Source organism: Spinacia oleracea, chromosome 4, assembly GCF_020520425.1.
Source record: "Spinacia oleracea cultivar Varoflay chromosome 4, BTI_SOV_V1, whole genome shotgun sequence".
NCBI lineage: Eukaryota > Viridiplantae > Streptophyta > Magnoliopsida > Caryophyllales > Amaranthaceae > Spinacia > Spinacia oleracea.
The window spans coordinates 103381687-103394077 of record NC_079490.1 but is presented as its reverse complement, the minus strand read 5'-3'; the positions used below and the strand labels follow the sequence as shown (position 1 = coordinate 103394077).

The 12391-nt window shown below is 45.1% G+C and overlaps 2 protein-coding genes across 2 annotated transcripts; both read left to right on the top strand.

Annotated features, from left to right (window-relative positions):
- Positions 1-471: 471 nt before the first annotated feature.
- On the top strand, positions 472-3264 carry LOC110784760 (uncharacterized). The gene has a single exon (XM_021989209.2). The coding sequence runs from the start codon at positions 472-474 to the stop codon at positions 3262-3264; it is 2793 nt and encodes a 930-aa protein (XP_021844901.2).
- A 381-nt stretch (positions 3265-3645) lies between these two features.
- LOC110784761 (uncharacterized) lies at positions 3646-3978 on the top strand. Its single transcript, XM_021989210.1, has one exon. It carries the CDS (start codon positions 3646-3648, stop codon positions 3976-3978), a length of 333 nt encoding a protein of 110 aa, XP_021844902.1.
- The last annotated feature ends 8413 nt before the right edge of the window (positions 3979-12391 follow it).

Sequence of the window (12391 nt, the reverse complement as noted above, 5' to 3'; positions counted from 1 at the left end):
CTATGATGATCTATCATTTGCACTTGCATTGATGGGGAGTAGAATAAAATAGCAGGTTGGTTGATCGGAATCATGTGGCTTGGGATGATCGAGAGAGTTGCATGTTTTCGTATTTCGAACTATTTAACTTTACTTTAATTATGTTTGAAATGTTTGAATTATTTATACGTTGGATTTTGGGCCATTATGGTTCCAAATTGTAGGAGGCCTCAATATTTCATTAATCATGTTTTTAAAAGTTAGTTGACATTTAATTCCGCTGCGTAATTCTGGTAATAGCCTTAACCGTTATCATGGTGGAGGTAATGCTTTAGTAATTCCTTTATTTTAAGTTGGAAAATGGTTTTATAAAAGCAAGGAATTATTAGGGTGTTACAAGACCTATCTGATGGGGTGGCTTTTGATAACTTCTTTAGGGGGCTTAAGAAGGGGTCCTTTAAATTCGATCTGGTAAAGAAAAGTGTGAGAACTATGGTCGATGCTCTGGATGAGGCCGAGTCCTTTATTCATGCCACCGAAATTTTTTCCGTCCCCAAGGAATCTAAGGGAACAATGATTGCAGACCATCCCCAGCGCAAAGACAAGGCAGACAAAAAGACCAACCGTCCTAATGGGACGTGGGCCATTGAAAAGAAGGGATATCAGGCAAACACCTCCCAGGGGCAGAAGAGAGGACGGCCATACGACAAAGAGAGGTTTGAGTACAACACCGACTTGTACACAATACTGCTGGACGTCAGTGACAGATATAAGATTGATCGTCCGTTCCCCATGAAGTCGCCGGTAGAAACCCGGGACAGCTCCCTATATTGTAAGTTCCATTGTGATGTGGGACATGAAACTAAAGATTGCAAGAGTCTGCGTAGAGCTCTTGATGGATTAGCCGCCAAAGGATTTCTGAAATCATATCTCAGCTCGAGCACAGGGGGAAGTGGTAAAAAGTTCTACAAGAAAAGTAAGTCGTCGTCATATCGACGTGATGACAATGAAACTGATCCAGAAATCGTAGCCGTTATCTCAGGGGGCCTAGCTGCTGGGGGCCCAACAATGAGAGGACAAAAGGACTATGCAAGCCGGTTGGGGCAAGTCATGTTATCTGGAAAAGCTCCAATGGACCACTTCCCTAAAGTGGAGATTTGTGAATCTGATAAGGGCAAGATAGCCACTCCTCATGACGACCCCTTGGTTATTGAGCTAAAGGTAGCAAACCTCAAAGTCAGGCGTATTTTAGTAGACACGGGGAGTTCGTCAGACATTATCAGCACAACTTGTCTAAATCGTCTTGAGCATGATCCTAAGACAATTGAAAAGATACATTATCCGATCTTTGGATTCGGAGGCGGCATAATTCATCCCCGAGGGATAATCACTCTGCCCCTACGAGTAGGAGGCCGGCATCAAAGTAAGAACTTGAATGTCCGATTTCTAATTGTGAAAGACCTCACCGCTTACAATATCATATTGGGCCGCCCAACTTTGAATCAGGCCAAAGCAGTGGTCGTCACTCATCTTATGCTCATGAAATATGTCTGTGATAAAGGCCAGGTCGACACTATTCATGGTGATCAACAGCTAGCAAGAGTTTTTTATCTCACTACGCTAAGTCCCGAGGCTTGGGGGAAAACTGACGAAGCGAGAGCAAGCTCAAAAAGAAAGCTAGATGAGATAGAGGAGAAAGTCAAGAAAGAAACCTTTACCATTGCCACGGCTCACATGGAAGCAAGACGACCTGAGCCGGTTGGTGGGCATTATGAAATAATTCTTGATAAAGCGCGTCCAGATAGGACGGTGCCAGTAGGGGTCTCTCCTGACGATCAGCTTGGGGCACATTTGGTCACTCTCCTGAGAGAGTTCCCGGACATCTTTGCTTTTGCTGTGGAGGAGATGTCGGGCATTGATCCAAGTATAGCCGTCCACAAACTCAACGGAGATGAGTCCTTAAAACCTGTTCGTCAGAAGAAGAGAAATCATGGGGAAGCAAGAAACAAAGCCGCGGCTGAAGAAGTTCGAAAGTTGTTAGAGGTTGGGTTCATTCGGCCAAGTCAATATCCGGATTGGGTAGCAAATGTAGTGTTGGTGCCAAAGCCTAATAAGTCATGGAGAATGTGTGTGGATTACACGGATTTAAACAAGGCCTGTCCAAAAGACAGCTTCCCTCTGCCCAAAATAGATCGGTTGGTAGACTCGACGGCCGGTCATGCTATGATGTCCTTCATGGACGCCTATTCAGGTTTTCATCAGATTCCTTTGTGGCCAGAGGACCAGGAAAAAACGTCATTTGTTACTGAGCAAGGCTTGTACTGCTATAAAGTGATGCCGTTTGGCTTAAAGAATGCGCCGGCCACATTTCAGCGTCTAGTCAACACTATCTTCTCTAATCAGTTGGGACGAAACATTAAAGCCTACATTGATGATATGATAGTAAAAAGCAAGCAACGTGAAGAACGCCTGGCTGACTTGAGAGAAACTTTTGAGACGCTCCGAAAATATCAGATGAGGTTAAATCCAAAGAAGTGTGTTTTTGGAGTAAAGACTGGGAAGTTCTTGGGTTTCCTTATTGATGAAAGGGGAATTGAGGCCAACCCTGACAAAGTGCAAGCAGTAATAGATATGACGTCGCCAAAATCAGTGAAAGAAGTCCAACGTCTACCTGGATGTCTAGCGGCCCTGGGACGGTTCTTATCAAGAGCAGGTGACAAGTGTCACTATTTCTTCGGAACAATCAAGAAGAAGAGCAAATTTGAATGTTCCGAATCGGCAAAAACAACATTCGTCCGGTTAAAGGAACATCTCCACACCTTACCTCGGCGGGTCAGTCCTCTTCAAGGAGAAACTTTGTATGTCTATCTGGCCATCTCCGAGTGGTCCTTGAGTGCTGTGTTGTTGACAGAAAGGGAGGGAGTGCAACTCCCCGTCTATTTTGTGAGCCATGTCCTGCAAAATGCCGAGCTGAGATATCCTCCAATTGAGAAGTTTGCACTTGCGCTATTTATGGCAAGTAAAAAGCTGCGTCCTTACTTTCTGGCACACAAACTAGTGGTATACACAGACCAGCCATTGAAACAACCGCTTACTAAGCTAGACGCTGCCGGACGAATGCTAAAATGGGCAATTGAGCTGAATGCATTTGACATCTCATATGAGCCGCGAAAGGCTATCAAGGGACAAGCATTTGTCGATTTCATTGCAGAAATGACGAGGCCTACTTTTGAGAAGAACGTGGCGACCCGTTGGACTGTATATGTAGATGGGTCGTCCACCTAGAACGGATGTGGAGCCGGCATAATATGTCAATCCCCTGAAGGAGACAAGTACGAGTACATCATGAGGTTTAACTTCCAAACTTCAAACAATGAGGCTGAATATGAAGCTTTGCTAGCCGGCATAAAAATGTGCAAAGCTGCCGGAGCTCAAGAGATACTTGCTTTTTCTGATTCACAGCTCATTGTAAGTCAAGTAAACGGAGACTACGAGGTAAGAGATCCCAACATGATCAAATACATGCAAGCTGTGCGTCAAGAAATAGAACATTTGAAGAGTTTCGAAGCTAAGCAGATTCCCAGAACAGAGAACAATCAAGCCGATGTCCTGTCTTAACTAGCTAGCTCAGCTTCCTGTGACACTCCACGTCATGTGTTTTGGGAAATGAAAGAAAGACGAAGCATTGAACAAGAGTTGTGCACTCCTGTGGTAGCCATACTTGACCGGTCATCAACTTGGATGGACCCCATCATTGCATATAAGGTAGACGACTCACTTCCAGACGAATCAAGCCTAGCCGCCAAAATTCAAAAGATAAGTTCTTGGTTTGAATGGTGGAATGGAGTTTTGTATAAAAAGTCATTTTCCAGACCCCTCTTGCGGTACGTTACTCCTGAGAAGGGGAAAGAAATTCTGGACGACCTGCATCAAGGATTGTGTAGCTCCCATATTGGAGGACGAGCTTTAGCTGAAAAAGCCCTGCGAACTGGTTATTAGTGGCCCACTTTGAGAGAAGACGCTCTGGCCATGGTGTAGAAGTGTGACAAGTGCCAACGATTTTCTCATCTCATTCACCGGCCGTCTCACCCTCTCACCCCTATAATGAGCCCCATTCCTTTTTCCAAGTGGGGAATGGACCTATTAGGACCATATACAGCAGCCCCTGGAGGCCGGCGCTACGTGATTGTAGCCGTTGACTACTTCACTAAGTGGGTAGAAGCAGAAGCCCTCAAGAATATAAGGACTAGTGATGTGAGGGCATTTATTTGGAAAAATATTATGACTCGCTTCGGAATACCACAAGCTATCGTCTTTGACAATGGGCCTCATTTTCAGACGCCTAAGCTGAAGGAGTGGTTAGCAGACCACGGCGTACACAGTTTCTTTGCCTCTGTAGGACGACCTCAAGCCAATGGCAAGGTCGAAGCATTTAACAAGATAATCTCTGAGGGGATCAAAAAGAAGCTAGATGAAGCTAAAGGTCTATGGGCTGATGAGCTTCCAAACGTCTTACGGTCAATCCGCACCACGACTAAGAATTCCATCGGCGAAACCCCATTCTTGCTAGCCTATTGTGCCGAGGTCGTACTGCCCATAGAGATATGTGAACCTACACTAAGAGTCATGCTATATGACGAGAATGCCAATTGGGAAATGATGAAGTTGGCCCTGGATTTTTTACCTGAAGTAAGAGGAAATGTGGCATTGAGGCAACAGTTGTACAAGATAAGGATGGCGAGGGAGTATAACAAGAAAGTCTCTAAAAGAGTGCTCAATATTGGGGACTTTGTTCTCCGAAAAATGGAGTCTGTGGGACGAGCCAATGAGCAGGGCAAGCTGACACCAACTTGGGAAGGACCCTATGAGATCTATGACGAGGTAAGGGATGGAACTTATCGCATTCAGGACATGCAAGGCCGACGCATTCTACGCACCTGGAATGCCGACAATCTAAAAAAATATTTTTTCTAGATGTGTTCTGACTTCATCTTTTATGGAAAATTTTGCTGTCTAGACAACGGCCACTAATGGTCCTAATAGAGTAGTAATCTCTCTTGTAACCAGCTAAATTCGCCTTACAAAGTATAAATAATACTACTCCTTGTTTCGTACTATTTATTACTCAATACACTGAACACTAACTTACCTAACATATGCATGCAAAAAGCCTAATCGAATAAAGACCTAAGAAGTGGCCCTAGATTAGCAAAACGTTTCCAAGCCTAATTGATTGAAGCCTAAGGAGTGGCCCAGATTAACATAAATATAGGCTGATCACCTATCAAAGTTATGCAAACCGTTCCCTTAAAAGCGAACGTCTATTTTCACTAAGGCAAATAGGATTACTCCTATATGCCGCGGCATCAAACATGCCGCTTCATTTTCAAGACGGGGGCAAACCCCCAAAACAGTCATCGTTTTCTTAAAAACGAGTATTTTTACCAAGGCAAATAGGATTACTCCTATATGCCGCGGCATCAAACATGCCGCTTCATTTTCAAGACGGGGGCAAACCCCCAAAACAGTCATCGTTTTCTTAAAAACGAGTATTTTTTGCCAAGGAAAATAGGATTACTCCTATATGCCGCGGCATCAAACATGCCGCTTCATTTTCATGACGGGGGAAAACCCCCAAAACAGTAATCGTTTTCTTAAAAACGAGTATTTTTACCAAGGCAAATAGGATTACTCCTATTGCCGCGGCATCAAACATGCCGCTTCATTCTCAAGACGGGGGCAAACCCCCAAAACAGTCATCGTTTTCTTAAAAACGAGTATTTTTACCAAGGCAAATAGGATTACTCCTATATGGCGCGACATCAAACATGCCGCTTCATTTTCAAGATGGGGGCAAACCCCCAAAACAGTCATCGTTTTCTTAAAAACGAGTATTTTTTACCAAGGCATGATTGCCTAAGACCACCAAACGAGCTTTGTCCCGTTCAAAAGCACCATCTGACTTACGCTTTGTTTTATACACCCATTGGTTGCCACAAATAGGATTACTCCTATATGCCGCGGCATCAAACATGCCGCTTCATTCTCGAGACGGGGGTAAACCCCTAAAACAGTCATCGTTTGCTTAAAAACGAACGAGTATTTTTACCAAGGCAAATAGGATTACTCCTATATGCCGCGGCATCAAACATGCCGCTTCATTCTCGAGACGGGGGTAAACCCCCAAAACAGTCATCGTTTTCTTAAAAACGAGTATTTTTACCAAGGCAAATAGGATTACTCCTATATGCCGCGGCATCAAACATGCCGCTTCATTTTCAAGACGGGGGCAAACCCCCAAAACAGTCATCGTTTTCTTAAAAACGAGTATTTTGACTAAGGCAAATAGGATTACTCCTATATGCCGCGGCATCAAACATGCCGCTTCATTTTCAAGACGGGGGCAAACCCCCAAAACAGTAATCGTTTGCTTAAAACGATAGTTTATTTTCCAAAGGCTAATAGGATTACTCCTATACGCCGCGGCATAAACATGCCGCTTCCAATTTAAGACGGGGGAAAATCCCTAAAAGTCGTCGTTTACTTAAAAATGAGTATTTTTACCAAGGCAAATAGGTTTACTCCAATATGCCGCGGCATCAAACATTCCGCTTCATTTTCAAGACGGGGGCAAACCCCCAAAACAGTCATCGTTTTCTTAAAACGACAGCTTATTTCTCTAAAGGCTAATAGGATTACTCCTACACGTTGCGGCATATACACGTCGCTTCCAATTTTGGACGGGGGCAAACCCCCAAAACAATCATTGATTATTCTAAATCTGCTGCGGCATAAAACATGTCACCACCAAAAACCGCTCAACATTCCCCATACCCAAGTTCAGCGGCAATCATACTGATTGATTGACTTGCGTCAATCAATCAATTAAAATAAACTTGGGCATGGGAGTCTTGTCCAGAGACTTATTAACACCTGCTCTGGGGCACAAAGTAGACGTCCAATCATACACGACAAAATAACAGAGAAGGCGTTTAAAAGTCTAAAACTGAAAGATAACATAAAAAGGTGACGAATCACCACTGGTCTGCTCTCAAAATAGCGCCAAATTCAACAAATTTTTTTTTTAAAAAAATTATCCAAACAAACGCCATAGGCGTTGAAACACAAATAAAAATTATTTATTACAGACGCTCTAGGCACCATAAAAACTGATTTTGATTTTGACAAGGGGGAGTGGAGTTAAGACCCAGCAGGACGAGCAGCGGCAGAGTGAGCGGAGGTCGACGTGCCCACACCATCTGGACCGTCGACAGCAAGCTTTGAAGTTGGCTGAGGTGAAGTCCCCTCCTCCTGAGCCGGTGATTTCACCTCCTCACTTTTGGCATCGGAATCCTCAAACACGGGAGGAGGAAGACCTTGTTGCTCGGCTTCAATGATTGCACCCTGCTTGCGAATTTGCCGCTCAAACCAGGCGAATGAGAAGTCCTCCATGCAGGCGTCCCAGGCTCGGCGAGTTCTCTCTCTCACCTCCTCTGCAGCCAACTTGGCCTCGGCCTTGACCCGAGAAACCTCGGCCTGAGAAGCCGAGACCATCTCTTCAAGACTAGCCACTTGCTGGCGCAGGCTCGCAGCATCCTTCACCTTGGCCTCGGCCTCCTGGAGGAACGACTGGGCAGAAAGGGCTTCGACTTCGAGGGTCTCAATGGCAAGAACTTGTTCATTGATTTTGATCAAGAACTGCCTCTTGTCACTCCTCAGGATGACCAGCTCCTTGCTCTGAGCTTCAATGGTCTCCTGCATCTCAAGCTGAACCATCTCCACCGTCGCCATGGCATAGTCACCGGCATTGGTGGCCTTATGCACCTGCCGCGGAAGCTGACTGGTGACGTCAGCTCGCCAGCGTTTAAAGCCATCGGCCTTAATAAGCAGCTGCGAGAAAAATACAAGTAAGAAAGGATAAAAATTTCTAAGTACAGGAATGAGACAAAAGTCGGACGCTTACATCCAGAAGAACCGCCTGCATAGCCCCAAACTGCGCATCCGCCGCCGGAGGGAATTGCTCCACATATTCCTTCGCACGGCTTTAATCACCGAAGAGATGATCTTAGCCTTATCTCGGGATGAGAAATGCCGAGACGAAGGAATATTGCGGACCTCATTGTCCAATGCCGCCTGCCGGCCAGAAGCTATTCAAAAGAAAGGTGAGTCCACAAATATACTTAACCAAGAAAACAACTAAACTTGAAGAGTCCAGCACCTACCTGGGTCGTCACCCCCCCGGGGAGGAGGGCGAGCCGCTTCCGGGGTCTGAGCCGCCTGCGCTGGTGGTTGATCGTCCTCACCATCGAGGATCTCAACCGACGTAGGGGAAGCAGCCCTCTTGTTAGGACCGGCCCCTCCTCTGGCATCCCCCCTCTTGGCTGAACCCTCCGGAGGAGGATGCTGCCGCAAAGGAGTCACCGCCATAGGAACGACCTCCACTAGATAATCCGTCGACTTCTCCGGCAAGTCTTCCTTTTTGGGGCGCCTGATCCCCGCCTTGACCTTGGGACGCTTCCCCGCCGTAGAAGCATCCCTGTCCTCGGCCTTGCGCTTCGGGCCGGCTGGACCCTTCTCACCCTTCTGTAATAATGGAAGCGGCAACATAAGGAAAATGCCGAACCAACAAGTCAACATCAATAAAAATAGACAAATTACTTTCGCCGGAGCGCCTCCAATGATCCCTTTCAGCTTCTGGTCAACCATCTGGGTCAACCACTCTTTGGTGCTAATTCCTCCTTTTTCCTGGGCCAGGAGCTTAGACATGGCAACGGCTGCAAAAGAAGAATTTTACACCAATTAGTTTAACAAATAATGTTTCACATGAAAGCAGAAGTGCCTTGATACCTTGGTCTAACCCATGATCTAGACCATCTGCCGCCAAGAACACTGGGTCCTTGAACTAAGAACATGAGGGGAGCCAGGACTTGGGGATGTTCAGGTTCTTAGTCCCTACCGTCACAGACTCAGCCTGGAAGTGGACGGCAATTTGGTCCCACTCCTGAGCCGTTATGGCCGGCAATTCCTCGTTCCCTCCAGCAAAGCGAGGCTCCAATTGCCAGCGGCTAAACTTCAGTTCCGCCGCCTCATCCGCGGTGCATATGACCACCCATCTCATCCTCCAAAAGTGATGTTTTGACAGCTTGTCAAAGGTAGTAGCATACTCACCTTTGTTGGCAAACTAGAACCAACCTTCGGCACCCTTTACCTTTTGAAAACGCACCAGCCAGAGGAAAGCGTTAAAAGATGGCCTCAGGCCCAACAACTCACACTTTGTGACGTACCCCAGTACGTTCGTCCAAGAATTGGGTGACAGTTGGCAAAGACCAATGCCGAATCCATCCAACACTTCCACTACGAAAGGATGGACAGGGAAACGCAAGCCGCTCTTGAAAGCACCAACATAAACAGGAAATTCACCTGGGCCCACGTCAAAAATAGTGGACGCCTCACTTTCAGGAAACCTCATTTCATAACCAGGGCCAGTATTCATGCCAGCGGCATAATTTTCCCCGTGTCTCTCCAACCACTTCAACCCTTTTGGATCAGCTCCAATATGATCCGCATCAACTTGGGCATTCTCCCCATAAACACCTTCAGCAACAATCTGATGCACTTCACTTGTCTCCTCTTCGGCCTCTTCATTTACAGCCCCGCCGTCGCTCTCATCTGGTTCCGAACGAACCGGCAGGCTGTCTTGATGGACCAGCATCCTCCATCTCTTCCATCCAAAACTCATCAAAGTGTGTAACCCCTTGACGAGCACCGCTAGTCTCACCCGGTGGAGTCCGACTTATCTCCCCCGCCGGCACTCTGATGGATCTCCCCCCTAAAAAAGAAGGGTCCATCTGCTGACCTCGTTGCTGCAAGTCAACAATGTTTGCCGTCTTTTTCGTCCTCGCCATCGTGTCCTGCATAAGACGCAATGGGAGGCCGAACTTAATGACGAGCTTAAAAAATGAGGGATATTGGTGCGGCGCAGGTCATACCACCATACCCAGAAATTCCAACCTTAACGGCCCAAGAACCTTAAAAGCATCGACCAAAATATTGGACGTTACAACAAAGGACGAACAACAAAGGAATTTCAAAAATTACCAACACAAAATACTGAAGATGAGATGATTAGGGGAATTATCTTAAAAAATGTCGGAGATAATGGCGTCAAAAGCAGGCGTCCCAGAAAGCAAACGAAAAGCTCGAACAATCCCTCTCCGTCCTACGAAATCGGCCGATTCGAAGAATACGTCAGATGTCTCTATGTAACTTCTCTCTAGAAAGCAAGGAGGTGAATTTCTGAAAAGTAAAAATCGAAAAATTTTAACCCCTCACATATATATAGGAGGGACAGAATAGGAAAAGTCGCCACGTGGCGCACTCACCTTAGTTCAAAGAATCTGATAAAAAGATCGATGATCAAGAACGGGCATTACACCAACTATTTTACTCTATTACCCTTCTTGAGGGGCAAATGATGTGGGTAAAAATACCCCGCCTATGTGGCGTAATCAAGGCGTGACACGTGGCTCCTTCTAATAGGCAAGCCGCCTATTTGGCTACCATGTAAGAGTCAGCAAATGCTGAAGTGTGGCTGAGCTACATGTACCAATCCCTTTCATGAAGGAAATAATGCCCTTGGTCCAAGTATGCATTCTATGTTAAGTCTAATAAGTGCGGTTCAGTATTAATTAACAAGTTAATAATTCAGTGAGATCAAGTGAGCTGAATGCCTAGCTAGAGGCCGCTTCAGTTCAAGTGGAATTAATGATATTAATCCACAGCTTACTCTTGACTGAACCCGTAGGGTCACACAAATAGTACGTAAACGGATCAAGTATTTAATGGCATTAAATACTCCATCTATGGAGATTCGGAATCGACGGATCTTAGTTTCAGTGGGAGCTGAGATCGTCACAGGCAAGAAATGAATGCTCCGGAAACGATGATATTGCCGGAAACGGAAATATGGATCGTATCGGAAATATAAATATTATCCAAGTCGTAGATGTTGCCGGAAACGGAAACATGGTACGTATCGGAAAATATTATCGGAAATGGAAATATTGCCGGAATCGGAAATATTGCCGGAAACGGAAATATTGCCAGAATCGGAAATATTATCGGAATCGGAAAATAATTCCGAAAACGGAAATATTAAATATTTGTTCGAAACGGAAATTAATTCCGGAATCGGAAATATTAAATATTGTTCGTATCGGAAATGAATTCCGGAATCGGGAAATTAATCGGAAGCGTATCGTACGAATTAGCATCGGACGAGGGCTGCCAGAAGAAGGCCCAGCACGAAGCCGGGCCATCGCCCAGCAAGCCAGCGCGCCACAACGCACCAGCCAAGGCTGCGCCAGGCCCACCGCAAGGCAGGCCCAGCGCGCGCCAACGCTGTGGCAGCGTGTGGGCCTCGTGGCAATGGGCTGCGAGCTCGCGGGCTGCGTGCGCGCGCATGGCGCCCCTCGTGGGCTGCTGTGCGTGCGTGTGTGTGTTTGTGTGCTATATGAATCCTAAAGCTATCAGGTTTCGACATATGATTAAATTCCTAAACCTAAAAGGATGAATTAATTAAAATAAGAATTCTATTAGGATTCTAGTTTAATTAATTCGTATCCTAATAGGATTACAATTCCCTTTCCATACCTCTATAAATAAAGGCCTAGGGTCATTATTTTGTATAGAGTATTCAAGTATTCAAAGTGATTTTTGAGAGCAAAAATTCAGTCATACAATTGCCTATATTAGCCGAAAATTCTAAGTACCTTAAGGGCGATCCTAGTTGGTCAAGCTTAAGGCGGATCCGGACGTGCTGTGGACTATCTACGGAGGGACGACACTTGGAGTCCTAAAGATTTGTTCTTGTTCGGTTCGGGCGCAGCTAGGGAAGGCACGCAACAAAGTGTATGCATTTAAACTATGCTAAATGATTATGTGTAAATAATATGCTTTCCTGGCTTTATGGTTTTTCCGCATGATTTATGAATTGTCATATGTATCATAACCTAACAGTGGTATCACGAGCCTCTTATTATTTTCATAATCTAAATTGCATGAACATGGTTAAATATTACAAATTCGCAAGAATTAAAAGGGGTGATTAATTTTCGTAATTGTTAATTAATTGCAAATTGCGTTTATTTAATTATACGTACGCAATTTTTCGGCAGTTTCTTCGTTACTCATCCAAATCGAGTGATTTGTGTGTCAATTCCGCATGTAAAAGGCATTCTAAAATTTTGATAAAAATAGTAATTTTCGGCCGAACCCAAAATTCTCAAATTCGAAGCCTAACTATGACTTTTCGGAGGTTTTAGTTTTTCGAATGCAAAATTTCGTAAATTTAAGATGTTAAATTAAATATTTGCGATTCTTGTTGATAAATCTTGAATTTTTGATTGACCTA